Source organism: Hyaena hyaena, unplaced genomic scaffold (assembly GCF_003009895.1).
Source record: "Hyaena hyaena isolate Hyena2069 unplaced genomic scaffold, ASM300989v1 scaffold_951, whole genome shotgun sequence".
In the NCBI taxonomy this organism is placed as follows: domain Eukaryota; kingdom Metazoa; phylum Chordata; class Mammalia; order Carnivora; family Hyaenidae; genus Hyaena; species Hyaena hyaena.
Genome location: NW_024081578.1, coordinates 207,733 through 229,897, shown reverse-complemented (window position 1 = coordinate 229,897; position 22,165 = coordinate 207,733). Strand labels below are relative to the sequence as shown.

General features: G+C 37.1%; 1 protein-coding gene across 2 annotated transcripts in view; it reads left to right on the top strand.

Annotated features, from left to right (window-relative positions):
* PDGFC (platelet derived growth factor C) overlaps nucleotides 1–12,077 on the top strand; it is a 193,660-nt gene extending 181,583 nt beyond the window's left edge. The window contains exons 5-7 of one of the 2 annotated variants that reach the window (XM_039221129.1): nucleotides 4,658–4,686; nucleotides 4,772–4,875; nucleotides 11,732–11,843. In XM_039221129.1, the coding sequence (XP_039077060.1) occupies nucleotides 4,658–4,686; nucleotides 4,772–4,875; nucleotides 11,732–11,744 (146 nt within the window). In that variant the 3' untranslated portion in view covers nucleotides 11,745–11,843. Of the gene's footprint in view, nucleotides 1–4,657; nucleotides 4,876–11,731 lie in introns of both variants that reach the window. The other variant, XM_039221128.1, reaches the window with a different exon arrangement.
* Nucleotides 12,078–22,165: the final 10,088 nt, after the last annotated feature.

Below are 22,165 nucleotides of genomic sequence, written 5' to 3'. Positions count from 1 at the left end.
TGAATGTTTTGGATTCTTCTACCATAGCTTCTAATGAGTAGAGTTTAAAATTCTTTAGTGATATATTTAACCCATTTTTGTAAAATTTGAGCATATTTACATATTAAATAAGAATGCATACAGAGAGAAGCAATTATAATTCAGTGGGTTTGAAAGACTAAAAGAGGATAGTTTTGCTGAAAATTCTTGTCATTTCTTTAATTCAAAAATAATCACTTTTTTTTTAATGTTTTATTTTATTCTGAGAGAGAGAGAAACAGCATGACCAGGGGAGGGTCAGAGAGAGGGAGACACAGAATCTGAAACAGGCTCCAGGCTCTGAGATAGCTGTTAGCACAGAGCCTGACGCGGGGCTAGAGCCCGACGCAGGGCTTGAGCCCACGAACCATGAGATCATGACCTGAGCCGAAGCCAGACACTCAACCGACTGAGCTACCCATGCGCCCCCAGAAATACCACTTTGACCAAGTCCGCGTTTACATTTCATGAGAATTGGTGCTTATTCAAATCTAATTTTGGGTGTTTATTGATTTAGAGATTCAAGCACAATTACCTTAGCTGCTAAACCAGGTTTGGGCCTAGAAAAGGGAGAAAAATCAAAATCATTATCTCTCATTTCCTCGTGGGTCAGGATCATATTGATTTCCGTCTCCTAAGCCTGGAAACTTCTATAAATAATATGGAAAATAACAGTGGCTTACCATAAAATAGGACTAGTAGTTTCCAACACAGAATTCAGAACAAGAAAAGAAATGACATAAGGGAACTTCCCATTGTGATGATTTTTCTATTAGTTTGCCTCTGAAATGATCACTTGACCATACAAGCAGATCTCCCTTCAAGAGTGAAAGTGTTGATAATTAAACTTAATTCCACATGGTCAATAAATTGGAAATAACATCAACTGAGTCTTCTCTAACCTTCTCTAAGGTTAGCTTATTTTCCTGTTGACGTCAGGATTGGCGAGTATCCATATCAGACACAAATGAACACGCAACAGAAATAACTGGCTCATTATAATGCACTCAAAAAAATCTCTTTCAGGTTCTCAGACAGAAACATTGAAATCTACCGAGGATCACACTAGAGAATGGAGTGACAGTCTGGAGAATTTATAGAGAAGGAACAAGGTTTAGTTAGTTTGAGCAATTCACAAGGGCAGATTGCACCAGACTTGTTCTAAATCTTGTCAGAAAGAAACCCGATTCCTGCCCTTTCCTGCTAAGAGTTGCAGCCCTTCTGGATCAAGAGCTTTAATCTCAGCAGGTCATGTTCAGACTTGCCCAACCATGATATTTTGCTCTGCCAACAGACATGGTTTCCTTTCAGCAATATTTGAAATTGGTGTTAATGTACATGGGCAGTGGAATCCTGTCCAGATGCTGAAAGCTGTTACATATTTATAAGATTGGATCTTGATGAATAACTTGATGAATAACTTATGAACACTTCCCTTCCCTCCCACTTAGGAACAGGAAAATGAAGATCTGCAAGGCTGGCTGAAACACTTGTGAATAGAGCCTTTGTTAAATTTGAAGTAGATTATCATGTTTATCAGGAAGAAGCAAAGGGAGGAAACCAGGTTCTAAGCTCAGATCTTGTTTTTGACAGCCGATCTCAGGATTCCAGCCTAAAAGTCTCCCCTCTAGCCATGCCTTGACGCCTGCACCTCTCCACCTGGTGTACAGTAAGGATTTGGCCAGAGGCTAGCATGTATTTAAAAAGCATCTAGCACTGAACCAGATCTTTCAAATATTCATTTAACACTTTCCAAATTGATGTCCTTTGCAGTTCACCAAAACTATTAACTTTTTAAGCATACAGTAAGTGTGAGAAAAGCAGTGTATATTTTTGGAACTCTACGTAAACTAAAATGCAGGTGTGGGATAACATCTATATAGACAAAAGCAACTCCCCTCCCAAGAGTCTTTCTACAAAGGAACAAGGAGTAAAACATTTAAAAGCTTCTAATTAGACATCAAAATTGATTCTCTACAGAATAAACGTATCACAGTGTTACCACATTCATCTTAGAAAGACCACCCTCAGATTGCATTACAGTAATAGAATACCCTTGGGCTATCTTAAGAGTGAACAACGAACAAAGTAAAGCGTAACCATGATTTGTTTTCAGTCCGTGTGATCCTTCTTAGTAAAACCTGCAGTATGGGTGAATATGAACAAGAAAATTTGCAGCAAGAAAAACAACTTTAATTGGTGCCATGCTCAAAATTTTCCTTCTTTAGAAAGACCAACTAGTTTATGCATGCATTATTTTAGGGAGTAGTTTTGAAACGGGTATAAAGAACCTGAACACCGATTTTGATTTTTCAAATATTTTGCAGAGGGAAACCTCCATAATACTATAGTTAAGTTATAAAAAACCATATGTGTTGGACATGATCTTTCTCTCTCTCTTCTTCTTCTTCTTCTTCTTTCTTTTTTTTTTATTGGCTAGAAGTTCTTCACAATGTTTGGAGAATTCATGACATCAAATTATAGTCACATGACTTATTTTAATGAAGCTTAGATGATGAGCCTGAAGCCTTAGGAGTGGGAAGCTTAAATTTCAAATAAGATATGCCAAACTGAAAATCCTTAATTGTATTTTTTAGCCCGATATAGACTGTGTTAATGTTTTTCATTTTTTCCCGCCTTTTCTTCCTCTGGCTTAAGGTTTTCATTCATACATTGCTACTGCGGAAAAAGAAAATACCTTATTTTCTAAGTCAAGCTTACTTAAAAAGGGCTTTTGACTTTTGTGTCAAACATGATAAATGAGTGGAAGCCAACTTGCAAGGGTGTTTAAATTTTCACATTGCAGCAGGTATCATAACTCAGTTCACTTGGGAAATCTATCTAACCTTTTATTGTGGTTAAGTAAACATTTTAAAGTGAACATACACAGTCTCATTTTCTAGTTTCATGAAATAGTGTGTTTAACATTGAGGTAGATGAATAGCCTTTGAAGGCTAAGAGCTTCATTCACATTCTAAAGAGGTATAAATCTTAATTCAGCGTTGAAAGTGTTGGCAACTGGCTTTGTATGTTTGTGCATGTTTTAGACTTTCTAAACCCTTCTTCCCCAGATATTAACTTCTAGAGAAAAGATTCAGATAAACTCATATATTGCTTTCACAATGAAAGAACAGTATGTACAAATACTATTAGTTCAGCGAAAGGAAATCAGGTGAAATGTGTGACATCATTTAACTCAGTTATCTCATTACTTTTATTAGAGATAAGTTGGTCTTTTATGACACTCAAAAGAATGAACTCATTTCCTCTTAAATATTTAAAAGCCTTCCTTTCACACGATCAATTTTCAGTTGAAAGGGAAATCTTTAAGTACTCAAAACAGTAGTTTTCTATTTGGAAAAAATAATTTTTTAGCTAAGTAAGATGTCAAAACAAAGCTTTAGAATTGGCATTTCCTTGGTGTTTCCCTACACTTGACCAAAGTTTTAGTCAACCATATAGTTTACATGTGCTTATAATTTACAATTGCATATGCATGATTTACAATATATTTAGGTAACATTCCAAATTTTAATAAAATCTTGATTTTTGAAGAAAAATTTCTGATGAATTGTATGTTATCCAAAACTCTTCTATTTTATTGGAACTGCTATTATTTGACTATTTCCAGGGGGAGAAAAGGCAAAGTCATAAGGTAGAAATTAAAATTGTAGAGAGATGCTTATCCTGATAGTTAAGTACTATCTCATGTTATATATAAATTCATATTGAATACAACATGCTATTTTGATACCATTTAACTGAGGCAAATATCATTTTCTAGTTAAAAACAATGATGCTTTGAGAATTTACTCTAACAATCTGATGAAAGACTATTTTGTTTGGTCTTCACAAGTATGTATTCTTTAAAAGGAAAAAACACGATATAGTTAACCAACTTAGTGAAAGAATAGAGACAATTGTTACAAATTAGATGTCTCTTCCTTCCTTTAGAAGGAGAAGAATAGAAATCTGAAGGAGTCTGGTTAAGCTGAATTTCAGACATTATGAATCACTCCATGCATCGGAAGCAGAGGTTTTGAGCAACTTCAGCCCTTTTAAGATGTCATTTTTTTCACTCATGGTCTACTTAGTTGTCCTCAAAAATATATTCTCTTCTTGCCCTTTTTACATTTTCTGACTCTTATTGCCAGAAAAGTTATGTAAAGTTCTGTCTGCAAGTTTCTGTAAGTTGTTCTTCATTAATTGCACGAGCTTCTAATCCTCTTTAAAAATTCCATTTGTTTTTTAATCAAAGCATTCATCGTTTTACATACTTTTCTTCCCTCCAATGCTCTCCTTGTTTACTTTTTTATGAGGGTTAAAAGGTGTAGCCCTCTTTTTCTCTGTAAAGTTTCCTATTTATAGCTCTCGACTGTTTTGTTGGCTCTGTTCTTAATATTGCACAATAGTATCTCTTTATTGGTCAGTAAGTCATAATGAAGCTTTGTTTACTATAAAATGAGAGTCCGTATTTCGAGCCGCAATAGCCCTAAAACCTCGTTAAAATAAGAAGAGGTATTGTTGGCCGTATTGTTTGTGAATCAGATAGGTTTCTCTGTGTAAAGAGCCCATGGAAATGAAATCAAGCTCAAAGCATGAACATGTATTTTTCTTTGTTTCCTTTTATGCCATGTAGTGGTGGATCTGAACCTACTAAAAGAGGAGGTAAGACTATACAGCTGCACACCTCGTAACTTCTCGGTGTCCATAAGGGAAGAACTAAAGAGAACCGATACCATTTTCTGGCCAGGTTGTCTCCTGGTTAAACGCTGTGGTGGAAACTGTGCCTGTTGTCTTCACAACTGCAATGAATGTCAGTGTGTCCCAAGCAAAGTCACTAAAAAATACCATGAGGTAGGTGTATCATGTTCTTTTCGGGTCCCTACGCATCTTAAAAGATAACAAAACCGTGTATCTGAAGTGGATTGTTGTTTGGAAAGGAGAACTAGCGTTCATGGGGGAAACAAATAAGGTTTACAATCTAGTTCACATTTTCATTTCTTAAAATTAGGACCTTTAACTCTAACGCCCATGCATTAAAGATGTAGAAGGCTTGTCCTCTCCTAATACAATATGGTGCTCAGTGAGGTTTTTAGCGGTCTTATGAAAAGGAAAATGTGTTCTGCAGTGGAGAAAATGGGTGAAACTTTTCAACTTTTCAACTTTTCAAAATAAGAAGGGAAAATATGTTAATTTTTTTAATGTTCATTTCTTTTTGAGAGAGTGAGAGCCGGGGAGAGAGGGAGACACAGAATCTGAAGCAGGTTCAGGCTCTCAGCTGTCAGCACAGAGCCCGACGCGGGGCTCAAACTCACGAACTGCAAGACCATGACCTGAGCCAAAGTCGGGTGTTTAACTGACCGAGCCACCCGGATGCCCCTAAGGGCAAATATTTTAAAGACAAACTTAGAGAAGTTTTTGTCTATGTTGGAGAAAGGAGATCTTTGATATTTCTTTTCTCCATCTGAGGCAATACGGACACATACATCCCAAGTAGATATATGCATAATTATGCCAGTCTTCCTATTATTCGTGTTGCCCCAAAGAGCATGTTAAGCCTTTTATGGATTCCTTTCATCTCTTTCTTCCATCGAATTAAGGAAAATATAAATATTAAACGTTAGTAATGATTGTTTTTCAGAGCCTTGGGAACTTTAGAACTTACACACTCCATATTAGTCAGTGTTATTAGTCTAGTGTTAGTGCTAGAATACCCCCAATTATACTCACCCTCTCTCCAGGACCATCATGTAGATCCCTATATCAGGAAGCAAAACACTCTTGATGAGTCAACTTTAATTTTTTTAAATATTTTTTATTTATATCTGAGAGAGAGAGACAGCGTGAGCAAGGGAGGGTCAGAGAGAGAGAGGGAGACACAGAATCCGAAACAGGCTCTAGGCTCTGAGCTAGCTGTCAGCACAGAGCCCGACGCGGGGCTCGAACCCACGAACCGTGAGATCATGACCTGAGCCGAAGTCGGACGCTTAACCAACTGAGCCACCCAGGCGCCCCACATCAACTTTAATTTTTATAAAACATTTACATTATACCAAGTCAAAAATCTGCTCTTCTGACTTCATCTCAACATCACTGCATCTCATTATGTTTCATTTTTTTTACAGTAAATAAAAGAACAACACAAAATAAATACCTACGTACTAAATGAAATAATTTGTCACGTGCAGAAGGACATCAATAAAACTTTTTATCTGTTAGTCATCTAAGTATACCTTGGGTCATAAACTGTACTTTATATGATATGGCCATCCCACCCTTCACCAGTACTGTGTTGGCAGCTCATAAAGAGGGACAAAAAGCATTGGATTCCAATAGACGAGAAACCCTATTTCCATCCTGGGGCCACCATTAACTTGTGACCATCAGCAGGGCGCTTACCCCCCCATAAAAATAAATGTAAGATAGGATAAGCTCTCAGGTTTCCCCAGCCGTGTTACTCCATGACAATTACTAGATTGCAGTTTGTGGAAAGTAACGTCCTAAACTGGCAGTCTGTGGTAAGAATGGACTGTTTACCACCATTATTCCTATGCTCTTTTCATTTCTACATCCCGTGCTTCTCAAGATCCTTGTGCTGGGAATCGCCTCCACTCTAGTTGCAGGAAGGAGCTCATCATGAGCTTGGTGGCTCAGGGAGCTCCAGCCAGGCTGTGCCCAGAGGTCGGCCTTATTGCTCCTCTGTGATCTGGGAATCTGCGAGTCCAGAAAAAAACTTTAATACAGTAGTTCTAAACAAATTAAATAAACTGCCTTAAAAGCAAAGCAGGCATCAAAATTGAGTGGTGGCCATGAAAGGATCTGATGAGAATAGGAATTAAACCAGACTGATTTTTTCTCTCACCTAAAATCAGTCAGTTTTGGACTTTCTAAAGCACGTGCTTATTGAATATGGTGAGACCTGACTTAGCCAACAACTCTTGGGTTTATAGCTACCGCTTTAAGAGCTATAAAACGCTGACCAGTCATATTAGTCTTTTCCTAAACAAGTTTATCAGATGCTGAGTTCACATCATGCTTTAGGTCAACAAATCAATCATCGGGTCAGGCGTATCCTCCTCCATCCTATACTTAGAAATTTCTTTTCAAATAACATCGGTTTTAGGGTTATTAAGAAAGTTGCCCCAGGGGCCACCTGGGTGGCTCAGTCAGATAAGCATGTGACTTCAGCTCAGGTCGTGATCTAATGTTTTTGAGTTCAAGCCCCCCATTGAGCACTCTGCTTAAGCGAAGAGCCCGCTTCAGATCCCCTGTCCCCCTCTCTCTTTGCCCCTCCCCCACCCGCACTCTCTCTCTTTCTCTCAAAAATAAATAAACATTAAAAAAAAGTTGCCACAGAGGATGAGGTATCTGTTTTTTATTCTCCAATAAAACTCTTGTGTGAGATGGAACTACAGGCATGCCCGTAAACTCACTGGCCGCCTTTCAGAATGACATCACATTCTCTAGTCTTTGGGTGGCTGGTTATATATGCATTATCTGTGTGCACATATACCACTGTGAATGTTTGTCTAATTCCATGACCACTTCCTACAAGTTTCCCACAAATAATCCCTAATGCATGTGTGTATAGAAATATAACTATATGGTTGCCTACTTCATATTTCTCACAAATGTCTCCAGTAACCATCATGTCTTAATTTTTTATAATGCATTGTGGTAATCATTAATTTTCCTGTGATAGTTTTTTTTGTTGTTGTTAACAAAACACCTTATAAGAAAGAAAGGTTTATTTGTTTGGTGTAATTGGTCATTTCTGAGGCCTACGATTTTCTCAGTCGTATATCTTGGAAGTGAGTTCTGAGTTTAGCACCACTCCTAAATAAGTGAAATTATTTTTAAATATAATTTCAAATAGTTCTAAAAGCATTACATCATTGAGTACCATTAATCGGGATCCAAAGACAACTCATTTACAGTGAAGCCCATCTTGGGCGTTAATTCTTTGATGACCATTGTTCCAGCTTTCAGTTTGAAGACTAGTCCACCTCATGGAGAAGACAGAAGCAAAGACAGAGCTTAGGTATCCTGATTCTTCTCTCTTTCACCTGTCTCTGTTACACTAGTGTCCTTAACTATTAAGCTCAATTACATTCTTGTGTTATTATAAATATAAAAATTATTCCCTGTTTTGGTTTCTTTACCACTTTCAATGGTTTCTGTTCAACCATTGTATCAAAAATAAGCTGAGCAAATTAAAAAGCTTATAATACATAAGATGATATTATTGTTACATGTTTTGATATTACGGCATAATTTAAAAAAATTTTCTTAAGTTTCTCTATATTTGAGAGAGAGAGGCAGAGTGCAAGCAGGGGAGAGGCAGAGAGAGGGAGACACAGAATCTGAAGCAGACTCCAGGCTCTGAGCTGTCTACACAGAGCCTGACCCGGGGCTTGAACTCGTGAACCACGAAATCATGACCTGAGCCGAAGTCTTGATGCCCAACCAACTGAGCCACCCAGTCTCCCTGATATTATAGCATAATCTTACTATTAATAAGATTCTTGCTAGTTTTGTATCAAGTACCAGATTCTATTATTGGAAGCCACTTTTGCCACCTCTAAATTTCCTTAATGATTTTTCTATCTCACAAATAGGATTTTTCAGAAAGCAAGACAGGAAACTTCCATATATATGAACTCCAATGTTACTTCTTCCCCAAGACATGTTCTAGTTTCCTGCCAGTCCTAACATAACTAGCCCATCTTCCGTGCATGTGTAGAACTTTAAAGATATCTTTATTAGAGATTTTTTGCTATTTCAGAATTATTGTTTATTTTTCTCTGTTTTTAGCAAACTCTTAAGAATAAAGATCACATTACAGTGGAGCACTTAAGAAAACCAACTCCAAAGCCAGACATCAGGGCTTGAAGCTGACATTTGTTAGCTATGTGACTTGGAGCAAATTACTTACTCCCCTGCACTTCAGTTTCCTCATGTGAAAAGTGAACATCTAACCCTCATACCTTACCATGAGGATTAAAGGAGCTGACACAACACTTAGAACCTAGCGTATTCCAGAGTCTGGCATATTCCAAGCCCTTAATATATATTAGCTATTCTCCCTCTCATCTGTATTCCCCACCTCATTCCTTGAAAATGGCAAATGATCAATAAAGATTTAAAGAATTTTGCCCAGAGATAGAAAGAGTATCCTTTTCCAGGCAAAAAGATCTATAGGATTGTCTATGTATTTATTTATTTATTTTGGTAACATAAAGTATGGTCTTGCTTTTCCCACATAGATCTATTGTAGGTAAAAAGTATATAATTCAATTGCCTTTTTCTTTTTTTTTTTTTTTTGGTAGTGAGTCCCACCTCCCAACATTGCATGGCACCCAAAATTTAAAGGCACTTTGTTTACACTATGTGAGCGAGCAGTGGTACATGTTCATTGATGGTCCTTTCTGTACCTGATCTCATCTCTTCCATATTCTCTGATTTTTAGCTTTTCCCAAGATTATTTTTTCATGGGTCTGTAATTTTAGTTTGAGCCTCTCTCTCAAAATTGTGTGAGACGTGCTTCTGTCTTGTTCCTTTTATGGTGTCATGAACTATGCCCTGAAAATGGTCTTCTTTAATATTATCTGGGACCTGTTGGTCATTTCCTTACCTCTCTTTCTCCTCCAAAGTCAAAACTCCATAAGGAAATTAAGAAGGAGAGCACTAATTAAGCCACCTCCCATGTATTAGAATTTCTTATCTAAGACTTGGCGTCATTACAACATTATGGGATCTTCTGCTATTTGTAAATCTCCACAGATATCAGTGGACAAAGATGGGGGTTGGGGAGGAGCTTTTATTTGGTGACTGCATTTCGACATAAGCACTTCTAGAGGAAAGAACGACTGTAGGATTATAGCCTGGCATGGCTGCCTGTTAGGACTGTATATGGTAGCTTCGCTAACCGTTACCTTTTATAGTAATTTTTCCTCCTGCTAACTGGGAAAATGTATACAAGTGGAGCTAGGAATTAAAGACATTGGCTATGCCGATATTGCAGTTTATCTATCCACCCAGCCTCATTCCAGAAGCAGTTTTTAACAAAAGTTGGATGAGTTATAGCACCCGTATCTTAATTTAAGCTTTGATGTCATCTTAAGTTGTTCAAAAACAGTAAGTCAGTATTGACACATAAAATAATATTCAATAGTCATTGGGTTAATTTTCATATTAAAATAATACAGTCTTAGTGTTTTTTTATTTTAGAATTGTGAATGTAATAGAAAATCTACTTTTAAAGTTTCCTGTTTCTTTTCCTGTTTCTCATAGTTATTACAAGACTTGAGAGCTGTTTAGCTCTCAAGAAGAAACTTCCTTAAAAAGCAGAATGTATGACTGATAATATATTCTGAGTCTTTACAAAATTATTATCAGTCTAACTTTAATAATTCATCTTAGGCTGAAGTACAAATACTAGTTATGTCCCTATTCTCTAAAGCTTCTGTTCATTCATGTGTAAAATAAGGGTAATAATTGTAAATTACTTCATAGAATTCTTGTGAGTTAAAGTATGTAAAAACGTTATTACAGTGCCTGGCACCCAGTAAGCATTCAAAAAATGTTAGATGATTAACCTTTGATGTGACCACATACTCCAAATGAAGTATACATTCTCTTCTTTTCTCTTTTAAATCTTCAAAATAGAATGGTCATAGGACTTGACTTGTGCCCTTTTGGATTAACGAACATTTCCGGGAAGAGTATCTTATAGAAGTTGCTCTGTGAAGTTATCTCCGTCCTACCCAGAGAACAGAGAAGCTAGACCACTTCGTATTATTACGTCCTCTGGTCTTTGTTCACAATCCAAACACACACAATTTCTGAAACTTTATTGTTTCTATTATAAGAAATGAAAATACACATTGAATAGGTAGTTCTCATCAAATACTTCAGATAATCTTTTCTAGAATACATAGCTGTGCCTTCCTGTCACAGTGTTAAAAGGAAATATCTTGAGGGTCAGTGTCTGTTTTGCTATATTTTTATTAAAAAAACCAAACTGCCAATTAAGTTCATTTAATAGAGGCCTCATTGTTACTATCGCCAGCTTCCGTATACTGCGCAGGAGGGTCCAGCTGCAGAAAGTGAGCTGTGACGGAGGCCGATGTCTATGAAGTATATCTAATCCGTCTCATCAGGTTTATAGAGGACTTGAAGCATAGCCAGGAAAATTAATGAGTGGCATAATTGAGCAGACTCAGCTCTCGAGTGATCGTGTTTCCTTTCATAGGATTGCAGTACTTGTATGGCTTCAAGTATAAATATTTGTTATATGTGTGAAAAAATGAATAAATGAAAGAAACCAAGAAACAGAAAACTGGCTGGGCAGTAGTGGTTTCAAATTACATAATCAAGGTGAAATTCTCTGTAATAGTGTCAGAGGAGTAAAATAGAGTGCACACAAGTCTTTCATTGTAAGGACCGTTCCGTATTCAGAGAAGGCATCCTTCCAAGTGGCCGCTACTAAAACATCCCTTCTTTTGTGAAAAGATGATGATCATTTAAGATTTCTTTGAGGGGTGGGGGAATGTGTTCATGATGCCTTCACCAGGAAAAAAAAAAAAATCAAAATTTTTAAGGCTCTGTGGAGGTCCCAAGATTCTTTTCTGAAATTTTACTTGTCCATGAAATCAAACGTTACAGACATCTGTTGATTTCAACGATGGCTTCCGTTGTTCCCTTGCAGGTCCTTCAGTTGAGACCAAAGAATGGTGTCAGAGGATTGCATAAATCTCTCACAGACGTGGCCCTGGAGCACCACGAGGAGTGTGACTGTGTGTGCAGAGGGCACACGGGAGGATAACCACATCAGCTCGCACAGCCTCTCCCCGGGCGGCACAGCTCGGTGGCTGATCTGTCAGAGAACTTGCGCATTATCTCCATCCATAATCTCAGCCGTTTGCTTCAGGGACCTTTCATCTTCGGGATTTACAGTGTGTTCTAAAACATGAGACACCACACGGAATTAGAAGTTGTGCAACAGCTCTTTTGAGAGGAGAGGCCCAAATAACAGGAGAAGAGGTCTTTGGTCCTGGAAGAAAAAAAAAAAAAAGAAAAGAAAAGAAATGTTGTGCATCACTAGCTAGTGACAGAGTTACCTTATACTTACTCAGCTAGCTGTGTTCCGTATTTCAGCTGTCTCCAAATGGCTTAGGCTAATGTCAGTACAGGAAAAAACTGTGTGCCAATGAGCACCTGATTCTGTTGCCTTGCTTAACTCTAAAGCTCCATGTTCTCAGCCTAAAATCACAGAAATCTGGAATGGTTTCCTTATATTCACATATATAAACCAGAGTGTTCTATGTTCTGCAACCTTGGTTTTTAAAAAGGAAGTATGTTACTATGAATCAAACTTGTGTCATGCTGATAGGAAAGACTGGATTTTCCATATTTCTTACTAAAATGCCCACTGTGTAGAAGAAGAGAACTACATTCATGGTTTGGAAGAGACAGAGACCCGAAAAGAAGAATGGCCTTACCTTCACTTTATCTTATAAGTTGGTTTATTTGTTTTATTGTGTACATTTTTATATTCTCCTTTTGACACTATAACTGTTTGCTTTTCTAATCTTGTTAAATATATCTATTTTTACCAAAGGTATTTAATATTCTTTTTTATGACAACCTAGATCGACTATTTTTTAGCTTGGTAAAATTTTTCTAAACAGAATCGTTATAGCCAGAGGAACAAAGATGATATAAAATATTGTTGCTCTGACAAAAATACATGTATTTTGTTGTCATACGGTGCTAGAGCTTAGAGTAATCTGCGTTTTAAAATATTGAAGTGGGAAATCAATAGAATTTGATAAGTTGCAAAGACTTTCGGAAAATAAATGATCATATCTTCTACCCCTACTATTGGAAATGCAAATAAAAAGCAACCTTTGAAAGTAGGTGTTCAGATTCAGTTACTAACCCCTAGCCCTACTTTTGGTTAATGTGAGCCTAGCTCAGAAGAATATAAAGCACCTTGAAAAAAGACCAGACAGCTTACTGACAAAGTGTGCTCTGCTGTCTTGTGGGAACACATCCTATTTATTGTGATGTTCTGGTTTTATTATCTTTAAACTCTGTTCCATACCCTTGTATAAATACATGGATATTTTGATGTACAGAAGTATATCCCTTAACCAACTCACTTATTGTACTCTTTGTCAATGGAAGTGAAAATCAGTAAATTACTTTGCTTGTACAATGCTTAAAATTGTGCCTAGGTTATGTGGTGACTATTTGAATTAAAAATGTATTGAATCACCAAATTAAAAAAATGTGGCTATTTTGGGGAGATGCTCTGTGTGTGTGTCTGTGTGTGTGTCTGTGTGTGTGTGTGTGTGTACACGCATATGCATGTGCTCACGCACAAGATTTGTCTCGAACTCCAAGGCAGTGAAGGATATCACGTTTCATGTTACCATGATTTCCATTATGCAAAGGTTCTGTGTCTTTTCAAAAGACAGGTACAAAAGCATTGAGGATTCTCTGTCTCCTGTCTCTAATGTTTTGGAACGCTTTTTTTCTCCCTGGTCTTGGGACTGATTTCTGGTATATTACACTGCACCTGATTTGAAAACTATATGTGATTTATGAAATACTTAGTAATCAATCATATGGCAGTGTGAAACTGAAAAAGGAAAAATCTTGTAACTTTCCACTGTCTTCATTTTCAGTGACAGCTATTAAGTTGGGGAGGGGATTGCGGAGGATAAGTTGATTTGGCATACAAGCTAAACATACCTAGTATAGCACACTTCCAGGTGTGGGTCCTCACCTTCAGGTGCAGATTTCTATTCAGGGCTTGTATCTTATCTCTACCTTTCCACCTGCCCCAGAAGGCTAAGGCCCAGGGCTTTTCTGTTTTCAGACTGCGTCTATAGGCTTGGGAGGTACCCTTTCTTGGTACTTTTCCATCCAGCCATCCTACCCTGCGCCCAGCCACATGGAGAACAAATACAGAAACATACACATGCTGCCTTATTGACTTACCTCCTCGTGGTTTTGTCCCAGCCCTTCAGAGCCCTGCTAGATGTAGTTCGCCGTGCTCTACGGAAAATGCAGCACAGTGTGTCTCCCTTTTGGCAACTTGCAAACTGGCATTAGCATAGCAGAGACTCCACTAAATCTGGCAGTAGTAACTGCGTGTGATCCAGCACTCCCCATCGTTGAATGGAACACCTTCTTTCCCTCTGGTTTGTGAATGTTTCTTTTTTGTTTACCTGTAAAATGTTGAGAGCCAAAAGAAATTGCTCTATGAAGGCAGTCCCACATGCTGTTGCCAGTGAGTGGGAAGGGCTGCTTTATGCTTCCTCACTCATAGACCTTAGCATTTGACCCCCCAAAAATATCAACTCATTAATGGCACATGTGACCATAGTTTTTCAGAATTCCAGAAAAATATTGTCTGTATTGACCACAAGTGTTTCATATGTGATATATTGGATTTGTGCCTTTGCCCCTTGAGATGAACTGTTTTGCTACCTTGTGGTTTTTATTAAAATAAAAAAGCAATCCTTAATTGGCACAAGGTGAGCTTTCATGTCTACATTTTTCATTTCTATATCTCATTCCCTTTCTTATCTAGCAATAAGTGTATGCACTGTGGGAAGGCACAAATGACAAAGGAATGAGACTTTACACTTTGAAAACACCTTGGCTTCGTTTCATTATTCTCCCTGCCTCCCTCTCTCCAGGTGCATTTACTTAAGCCTGTGATTGGACTTCAGGAAAGCAGAAAATACAAGTCTCCCTTAACATCGTATCATATTTAATATAATGAAATACCCTTACCTCCAAAAAGATGCTGATATTTTAATCTAATTGTATATTATCAATACATTTAAAAGTTATAAATAATCACAGTCCTTTACGTCCATAGGAAGGAGGTGAAGATTGAAAATGTAATCGACCTCTTGCCTTCCATCCTGTTTTTCCTTCATGCTTCATATGTAGTCAGTCTGCAAGTCCTACTGGCTTTTTACTTTTTCAGAAGTCTCTCTTGTGTTGGCGTCTACCTCTCCATTTCTGCAGCTGCAGCTTTGATTTAGAGCCACATGGCTCACCCTCACTATGCCTCCCACTCTCCTTGCCCCACTTGTCTGGCCCCGAGTCTCACCCCCTGATCCACCCTTCGCACGACTGACGGGGGGAGTCCTTCCAACAAATCTGATTATGTCACTGGGGTGGAAATTTTACAATTGAACTCTGGAGGATTAAAATTGAATTCTTTGCATGGCACTCAGAAAGTATTATAATCTCATTGTTTCTGCTCATTTTGCACCATCAAGCCTAACATGTGGCTCTAGTCAATGACTACCTAACAGCTTCCTGAGAATAGCAATACTTGTGTCCATCCCAGGGATGGCACACGCTGTTCTTGGAAGCATTGTGCCTTTGCTTCCTTGTCTTCATAGCATCCTCTCAAGTCTCAGCTCACTCTTCAGCAGAGCTCTTCTACCTTAACTCCCACTAGAATTAAGCCATTTTTCCCGTGTTCCCAGGAATATTGCCATTATAGATAATGTCAATTTATAATTACTTGCTCTTGTTTTGATTTCTTAGACTCCTAGTCTAACAAATGAATGATTTTTTTTAATGTAGCCATGACTATGAATGACATCAGGGCCCCTGGATATCCTAAATATCTCTGAACATCAGCTCCTTAATCTGTGAAATGGAAGAGTTAGTAGATGGGTGCTGGATAGTTTTTAGTTGTAATCGATCCAGTCTACTGGTGGCGTCGGACACCTGCCACCATGATTAGAGTGTACGGATGAAAATGTTCCTTGTTACTTAAAGTGATATAAATGATTTTCTTCTTTAGCAGTGCTTTGAAACTACATGTTTGGTTTTCCAGTTAATGATTTTTCTACCAACCGTATCTCAGATATTGCTTCTATTCAAGTTAGGGGCATTTAATAATCATTTATGTATTATTCATATTTTGGAGACGTTCTATAGTATGATTAACTTTTGTGAGTCAGAATTTTAAAGTCTTTAAGATGTGAAACACAGACATTGGTGATTGATGATTCATAATCTCTACATCATTTACCTCTTTTGACTCACTTTGCATCATCCAATCCAATGTACAATTCTAGTGAATACTCATAGATTCCCGTAAACACCAATATTCCTTCATATGCGCACACATACTAGGTTCTTTTTTTGAAGCACTGTTCAATAACTTCCTCTCCTGTCTGTCAAAATGTTAATTACATACTTTCATAGTCTACCTCAGAAAGCATTTGCACAGCTGCGTACACCGAATCCAATTTCTTTCATGAGCGCCAAGCCATTACAGTCAATCGTCCTCAGTACAAATCTATGTAAAGTATAAGGAAGAGATTTAGTATATAGGTGGAAATTTATTTTAAGATTAATAACTATCATTTTAAAAAACGATATATGGTATTCCAGCCAGGTTTTTTTTTTTTAAGAAATTGGAATTGTGATCCTAAAATTCATTTGGAAATGCAAGGCACCCAAAATAGTGAATAAAAATGTAGAAAAATAGCCACATGGTTGGAGGACTCACACTTCCTGATTTCAAAATTTACTACAAAGCAATCAGAATACTGTGGTAAATTTAATAAGTTCAGACCTACAGAGCAATGGAAAGGAATTGAAAGTCCAGAAATAGACCTTCACATTTATGGTCATTTGATTTCGATGAGAATGTCAAGATAATTCGATGGTGAGTGCACACATAGCACAACATATGTGCTAGGACAACTGGATATCCACGTGCAGAATAATGAATCTGGACCTTTACCTCACACCATATACAAAAAGTTAACTCAAAGTGAATCAAAGATCTAAATGTAAAAGACAAAACTATGAAACAGACATACAGGAAAAAATTGTTAGGACCTTAGATTAAGCGGTTTTTTCTTAGAGATGACACCAAAAGCACAAGCAACTAAAGAAAAAATAAAGTGAGCATCATAAAACTTAAAGCTTTTGTGCTCCAAAGGACACAATAAAAATAAGAAATAAATAATGAGAAAATGTTTGCAATTCATGTATCTATCTGATCAGGGTCTTCTATCTAGAATATATAAAGCTATCTCCTAACACTCAACAATAAAAAGATACTTAATTGAAAAATGAGCAAAGAACTTGAATACACATTTCTAATAAAAAGCAAACCAAAAAAAGCATATAAATGGCCAATAAGCACACAAAAAGACAGCCAACATCATTAGCATTAGAGAAATGCAAATCAAAACCACAATGAGAAACCACTTTACAGCTACCAGGATGGCTTAGAACTTTTTAAAAAAAGGACAGGGGCGCCTGGGTGGTTCAGTCAGTTGAGCGTCGACTTTCGCTTAGGTCATGATCTTGCGGTTCGTGGGTTCGAGCCCTGCATCGGGCTCTGTGCTGACTGCCAGCTCAGAGCCTAGAGCCTGTTTCAGTCTGTGACTCCCTCTCTCTCTCTCTGACCCTCCCCTGCTCACGCTGTCTCTTTCTCTCTCTCTCCTAGAAATAAATAAAACATTAAAAAAAAAAAATAGGACAATAGTTAGTGTTGACGAGCATGTGGAGAAGTGGACACCTTATAAATTGCTGGGAGGACTGAAAAATGTGGCCATCCAAGAAAACCATTATGTAGTTTTTCAAAGGCTTAAACATAGGCTTAACATATGAATCAGTAATTCTACCCCTAGGCATGTACTCAAAAGAATTGAAAATCCTGCACACAAAAATACATAACTATTTTTCATAATAGTCAAAACATAGAAACCACCAATGAATAAATGGCCAAACAACATGTCATATATTCATACAATTGAATATGTTTAGGCAATAGAATTGAATGAAGTACTGATATCTGCTGGAACATGGAGAAAGCCTGAAAACATCATGCTAAGTAAAAGAAACCATTCACAAAAGGCTACATAATTCATAATTCCATTTACATGAAATGTTCAGGATGGACAGTCCTTAGAGAAGGATAGTATGTTATTATTTGTCAGGGGCTGGAGGAAAAGGATAAATGGTCAATGACTACAAATGGACACAAGATTTCTTTTTGTAGTGATAAAAATATTCTGAAATTAGAGGTGATAGTCGTGTGAATACCTAAAAACCATTGAATTATATGCTTCAAAGGATGGACTTTTTGGCATTTGAATTACATCCAGTAAAGCTGTTTTTTTTTAAAATTATGGATGCATACACCACAACATTTAAGATATACCCACCCTCCGAAAAAAGAACAAACAAGGAATAAGTAAAAATAGCAAAACAAAACAAAAAAAATAGGCCATCTACAATTCTATCACCCTTGTGCAGATTGTTTCTATCTGCTTTCTATATGCACACAGGTACGTAGATACATGGATGGGTGGTGTGACGCATGGAATGGTTGGTCTCCATTCCATCCCTTGTGTTCAACATTTATGCCTTTGCCTTAGCTTAGGTAGTTGGAGTATCCTTTCCCATTTGAATTTAGTCTTTGCCATATGTCTTACTCTAAGCAACAGGATAAAAGTGCCCGTGACACATGCTGAGGCCTCAAATGTGCTTGCACATCTGGGTTTGCTCTTTGACTCTTGCCATCACCACAAGAAGAGTGTGCTCTAGAGAGCTCACTAGTCCAAAAAGAGACCTGGTGCAGATTTAAACCCAATCAGTCCCATGGAGTCAAGTCCTACGGAGTCCAGGCAACCCAAGTGCCTGGGTGACACATGAACGATTCTTGTTGTAAGCCACAGTGATTTTGTGTGTGTGTGGCATGCAACATTACTTGGCAACGGTTGACTAATAGATACATATTATTTCATTTCAATGAGGTTGTACCCTGTACTATGTTTTAGTAAGACAATTATGTACATCTTCATTTGAAACTATGGACAAAAAAAGTTGAAATGGAACAAAAATATATCCTTCGGAAAATGTCCCATCAACACAGAATGTTTCTATACAGTCCCACTAAAGTTGTGGAAAAAAATCTTATTGAAAACATTAAAAGCATAGGCACACTTGCTAAGCACTTGCTTTTATTTCAATCATTATCTGCTAATATACTGTCAAGAAACAAGAAGAAATAAACTGACCATTTATCCCACCCCTTCATGCTCATTTTTGTTAATTATGTTATTTACTTTATGTTTTAATAAATATTTAGTTAATATAAAAGCACTAAAAGCATTTCATAATAATAGTTTTATATTTATATTTTAATAAACTCCTTTATATCATGAAGTCCTTTGGGGAATTTTCATCTGCTTTTTAGTTTATTGTTCTTTCCAAACTTTGGTCTCTCTCTCTCTTTCCCCTCCTTCCCTCTTTCCTTTTTCTCCTTCCTGCCTCAGCTTCTCTCCTCCTCTCCTTCTTTCCCTCCTCCCTCTATTTTTTAAACATAAGATTATTTGCATCATTTCCATGCCTTTACATTATTTTCTGATCATTTACATAATGTTTAGTTTGTGTCCAGACTACTGTTTAATGTGAAAACAGTGAATCCTTGATTCCATTTTTACTTTTCTAACCCTTGTTTGCCAGCAGGACGGCAGCTTGAAGATTAACTATTATAGTCTATTTAGTTTTGTTTCTTGTGAAGGAAGGAGTCTGAGAGCACTTGGAATGCGCAACCTTTGATGAAAGAATTCTACTCAGCTCACTCTCAAAGTGTCCTTTGCTGAGATGCGCTGTGGCAGAGGCATGTGTCCATTCTTCTTGGAGTGAGAAAGGGGGACAGATCAAATAGGTTTCAGATCTTACTCATAACTCAGTGTGAAGACCTTGAGGCTAGCCTTTCATCTGAGGGCATCAGTCTCTACTTTTCAATTTCCATGTTTCATCCGAATCTCCTCAGAAACAACTTTCCCTTGCCCTTCTACTCAGAGCAGAGAAAAGATAACACTACCTCTTCTGACTGCTCCCCTTCAAAGTTAGCCGGATTCCTGAGGATGCTTAGATCCGTATTTCAGAAAGAGCCACTGGAATAGGAATTACCCTAAGCCTCACCATAAAGCTACTCTCTTATTCTTAAACTCTCCTCCTCTGAAGTTTATAGCATAAAGTATGTCTCTCACTGGATGCTGTTAGCAAATGAATGCTCTGTTGGGCTTTTGTTTCTGTAGTTCAAATCTCCTTCACTGGTATTGTCCTGATGTTAGGTAATATTTCAATGTGACGTTGTTATGATTTTAGCAATAATTTAATGTTTGCTTAAGGTTGTGTTCTTTACTACTGAAATAGGCTATTTCCATTGTTTCTACTTATAAACTTAAAATATGACCTGTAAAAGCTTTTATATTATGTATTTAAATCTTGTTACACATTTCATCTAAAAAGTTATCAACAGTACTCAGTACTAGGTGGGTTGTCGATATTCTGCCCATTTGTAGAGAAAACAGAGATTTCACCCTAATTCTCTTTTGTTGTGAGATAAGATTCTCCACAAAATTCAAGGGGAAGTACAGTAATTCTCTAAGCTGACTTTAAAAACAGTTTTGTACAAGTACTTTTTAATCTCCTGTTTAGGAAAAACTCAAATTATTATAAATTTATCATGATCTTAACTCCATGTAATAAGCAAATATTTTACTAAGAAGTACTCAATTTAGTTCTTTTAAAAGAGTTTAGTATTAAACCCTTGATTGACACCTCTGACGCAAGTCAAATACATGACAGCTTACTAAACACTATTTGAGTTTTCTATTAATCAAAGGAGATCTTACTAAAAACAAATTTATCACTTTTAATACAGTTATCTGAGTAACTTTCTGCTGGACTTACTGAGAGACAACCAGTTTCAATGATATTCCCAGATAGAAAAATGTATATAAAATATCTTTTATACAAAATAATTTAGCTTCTGAGAGCTAAAATGTTTATATATTTAGTAATAATAAGCAATAGGCAACTGTTGAGAAACAGTCCCCTCCAAAATCTGGAAAATAAGATGTATTCCTATTGTTCCATATTTATCTTGCACAAGGAATAAAATTAACATGTCTTAATCCTTTAATGCTAATTTTTTTAAAGATAGTACCTACCATAGCGATTATCTTCCAAATTCCCAAACTGGCATTCTTAATTTCAAATAAGTATTCATAGATCAGCAATTACAGGTCATATCTATCAGGAAAGAAATCTGTGACAAGGAGAATAGGAATTACATGAATAATTCATTGGCTAGAGTTTGATTTGCTTTGCTTTCAGTCCAAAAGCTGTGATCTGAAAACTTGATTTGCCAGCATTCGACTGGAAGTATCTGGGAGGCAGCTGAACAAGCTCCCTCCAGCCTAGCTTATCAATATGCTGGTGTCTGAGGGGCTGCTGTGCTTTTCCAGTGTGAGAAGAATCTGACCTTAAGGAAAAAAGTATAAAATGAAAAGGCTACCAATTCTATGTTCAACATCTTTAGAGGTCTTCCAGAAGACATGATGATTTAATCAAGGAATTTTGATCACATTATTATATATATTTTAGAAGCATAGTATGAACGATTTGCTCAACATCTTACCGTATTACATAAGACTTATTTGTTTTGACAATACATCATATCATTGTTGTTGGAATAAAGGCATACAAAGACTTATTGCAGTCTTCATTGGCATGGTAATAAATCATAGTGATCTGTTTTTAAACTTAAAATTTTTTTAATCTTTATTTTTGAGAGACAGAGAGACAGAGACAGAGAGAGAAGGAGACACAGAATCCAAAGTAGGCTCCAGGCTCTGAGCTGTCAGCACAAAGCCCGACACAGGGCTCAAACTTGTGAACCACGAGATCATGACCTGAGCCAAAGTCAGATGTTTAACTTACTGAGCCACTCAGGTGCCCCTATTTTTTTTTCAGGTGCCCCTATTTTTAAACTATTTTTTATCCAAAGATACTTAAAGAATTTGTAATGATCATTTTCGTGGAAAGTGTGTGTGTGTGTGTGTGTGTGTAGTTTTTCATCTTGATTTTTGCAGCTGGAGATGGAGCCAGGAAGTGAGAATGTGGCATGACTGAATAATTACACCACATCACACAGAGACATGTAAAAACACTTGAAAAATATCATGCAGTTCATACTTGGTTTCCATTCATGGAAAAAGCAAACTATTTAGCATGCATATGCACCTGCTTTTAAAATTAGCCTATGAATAAACAAAGCCTA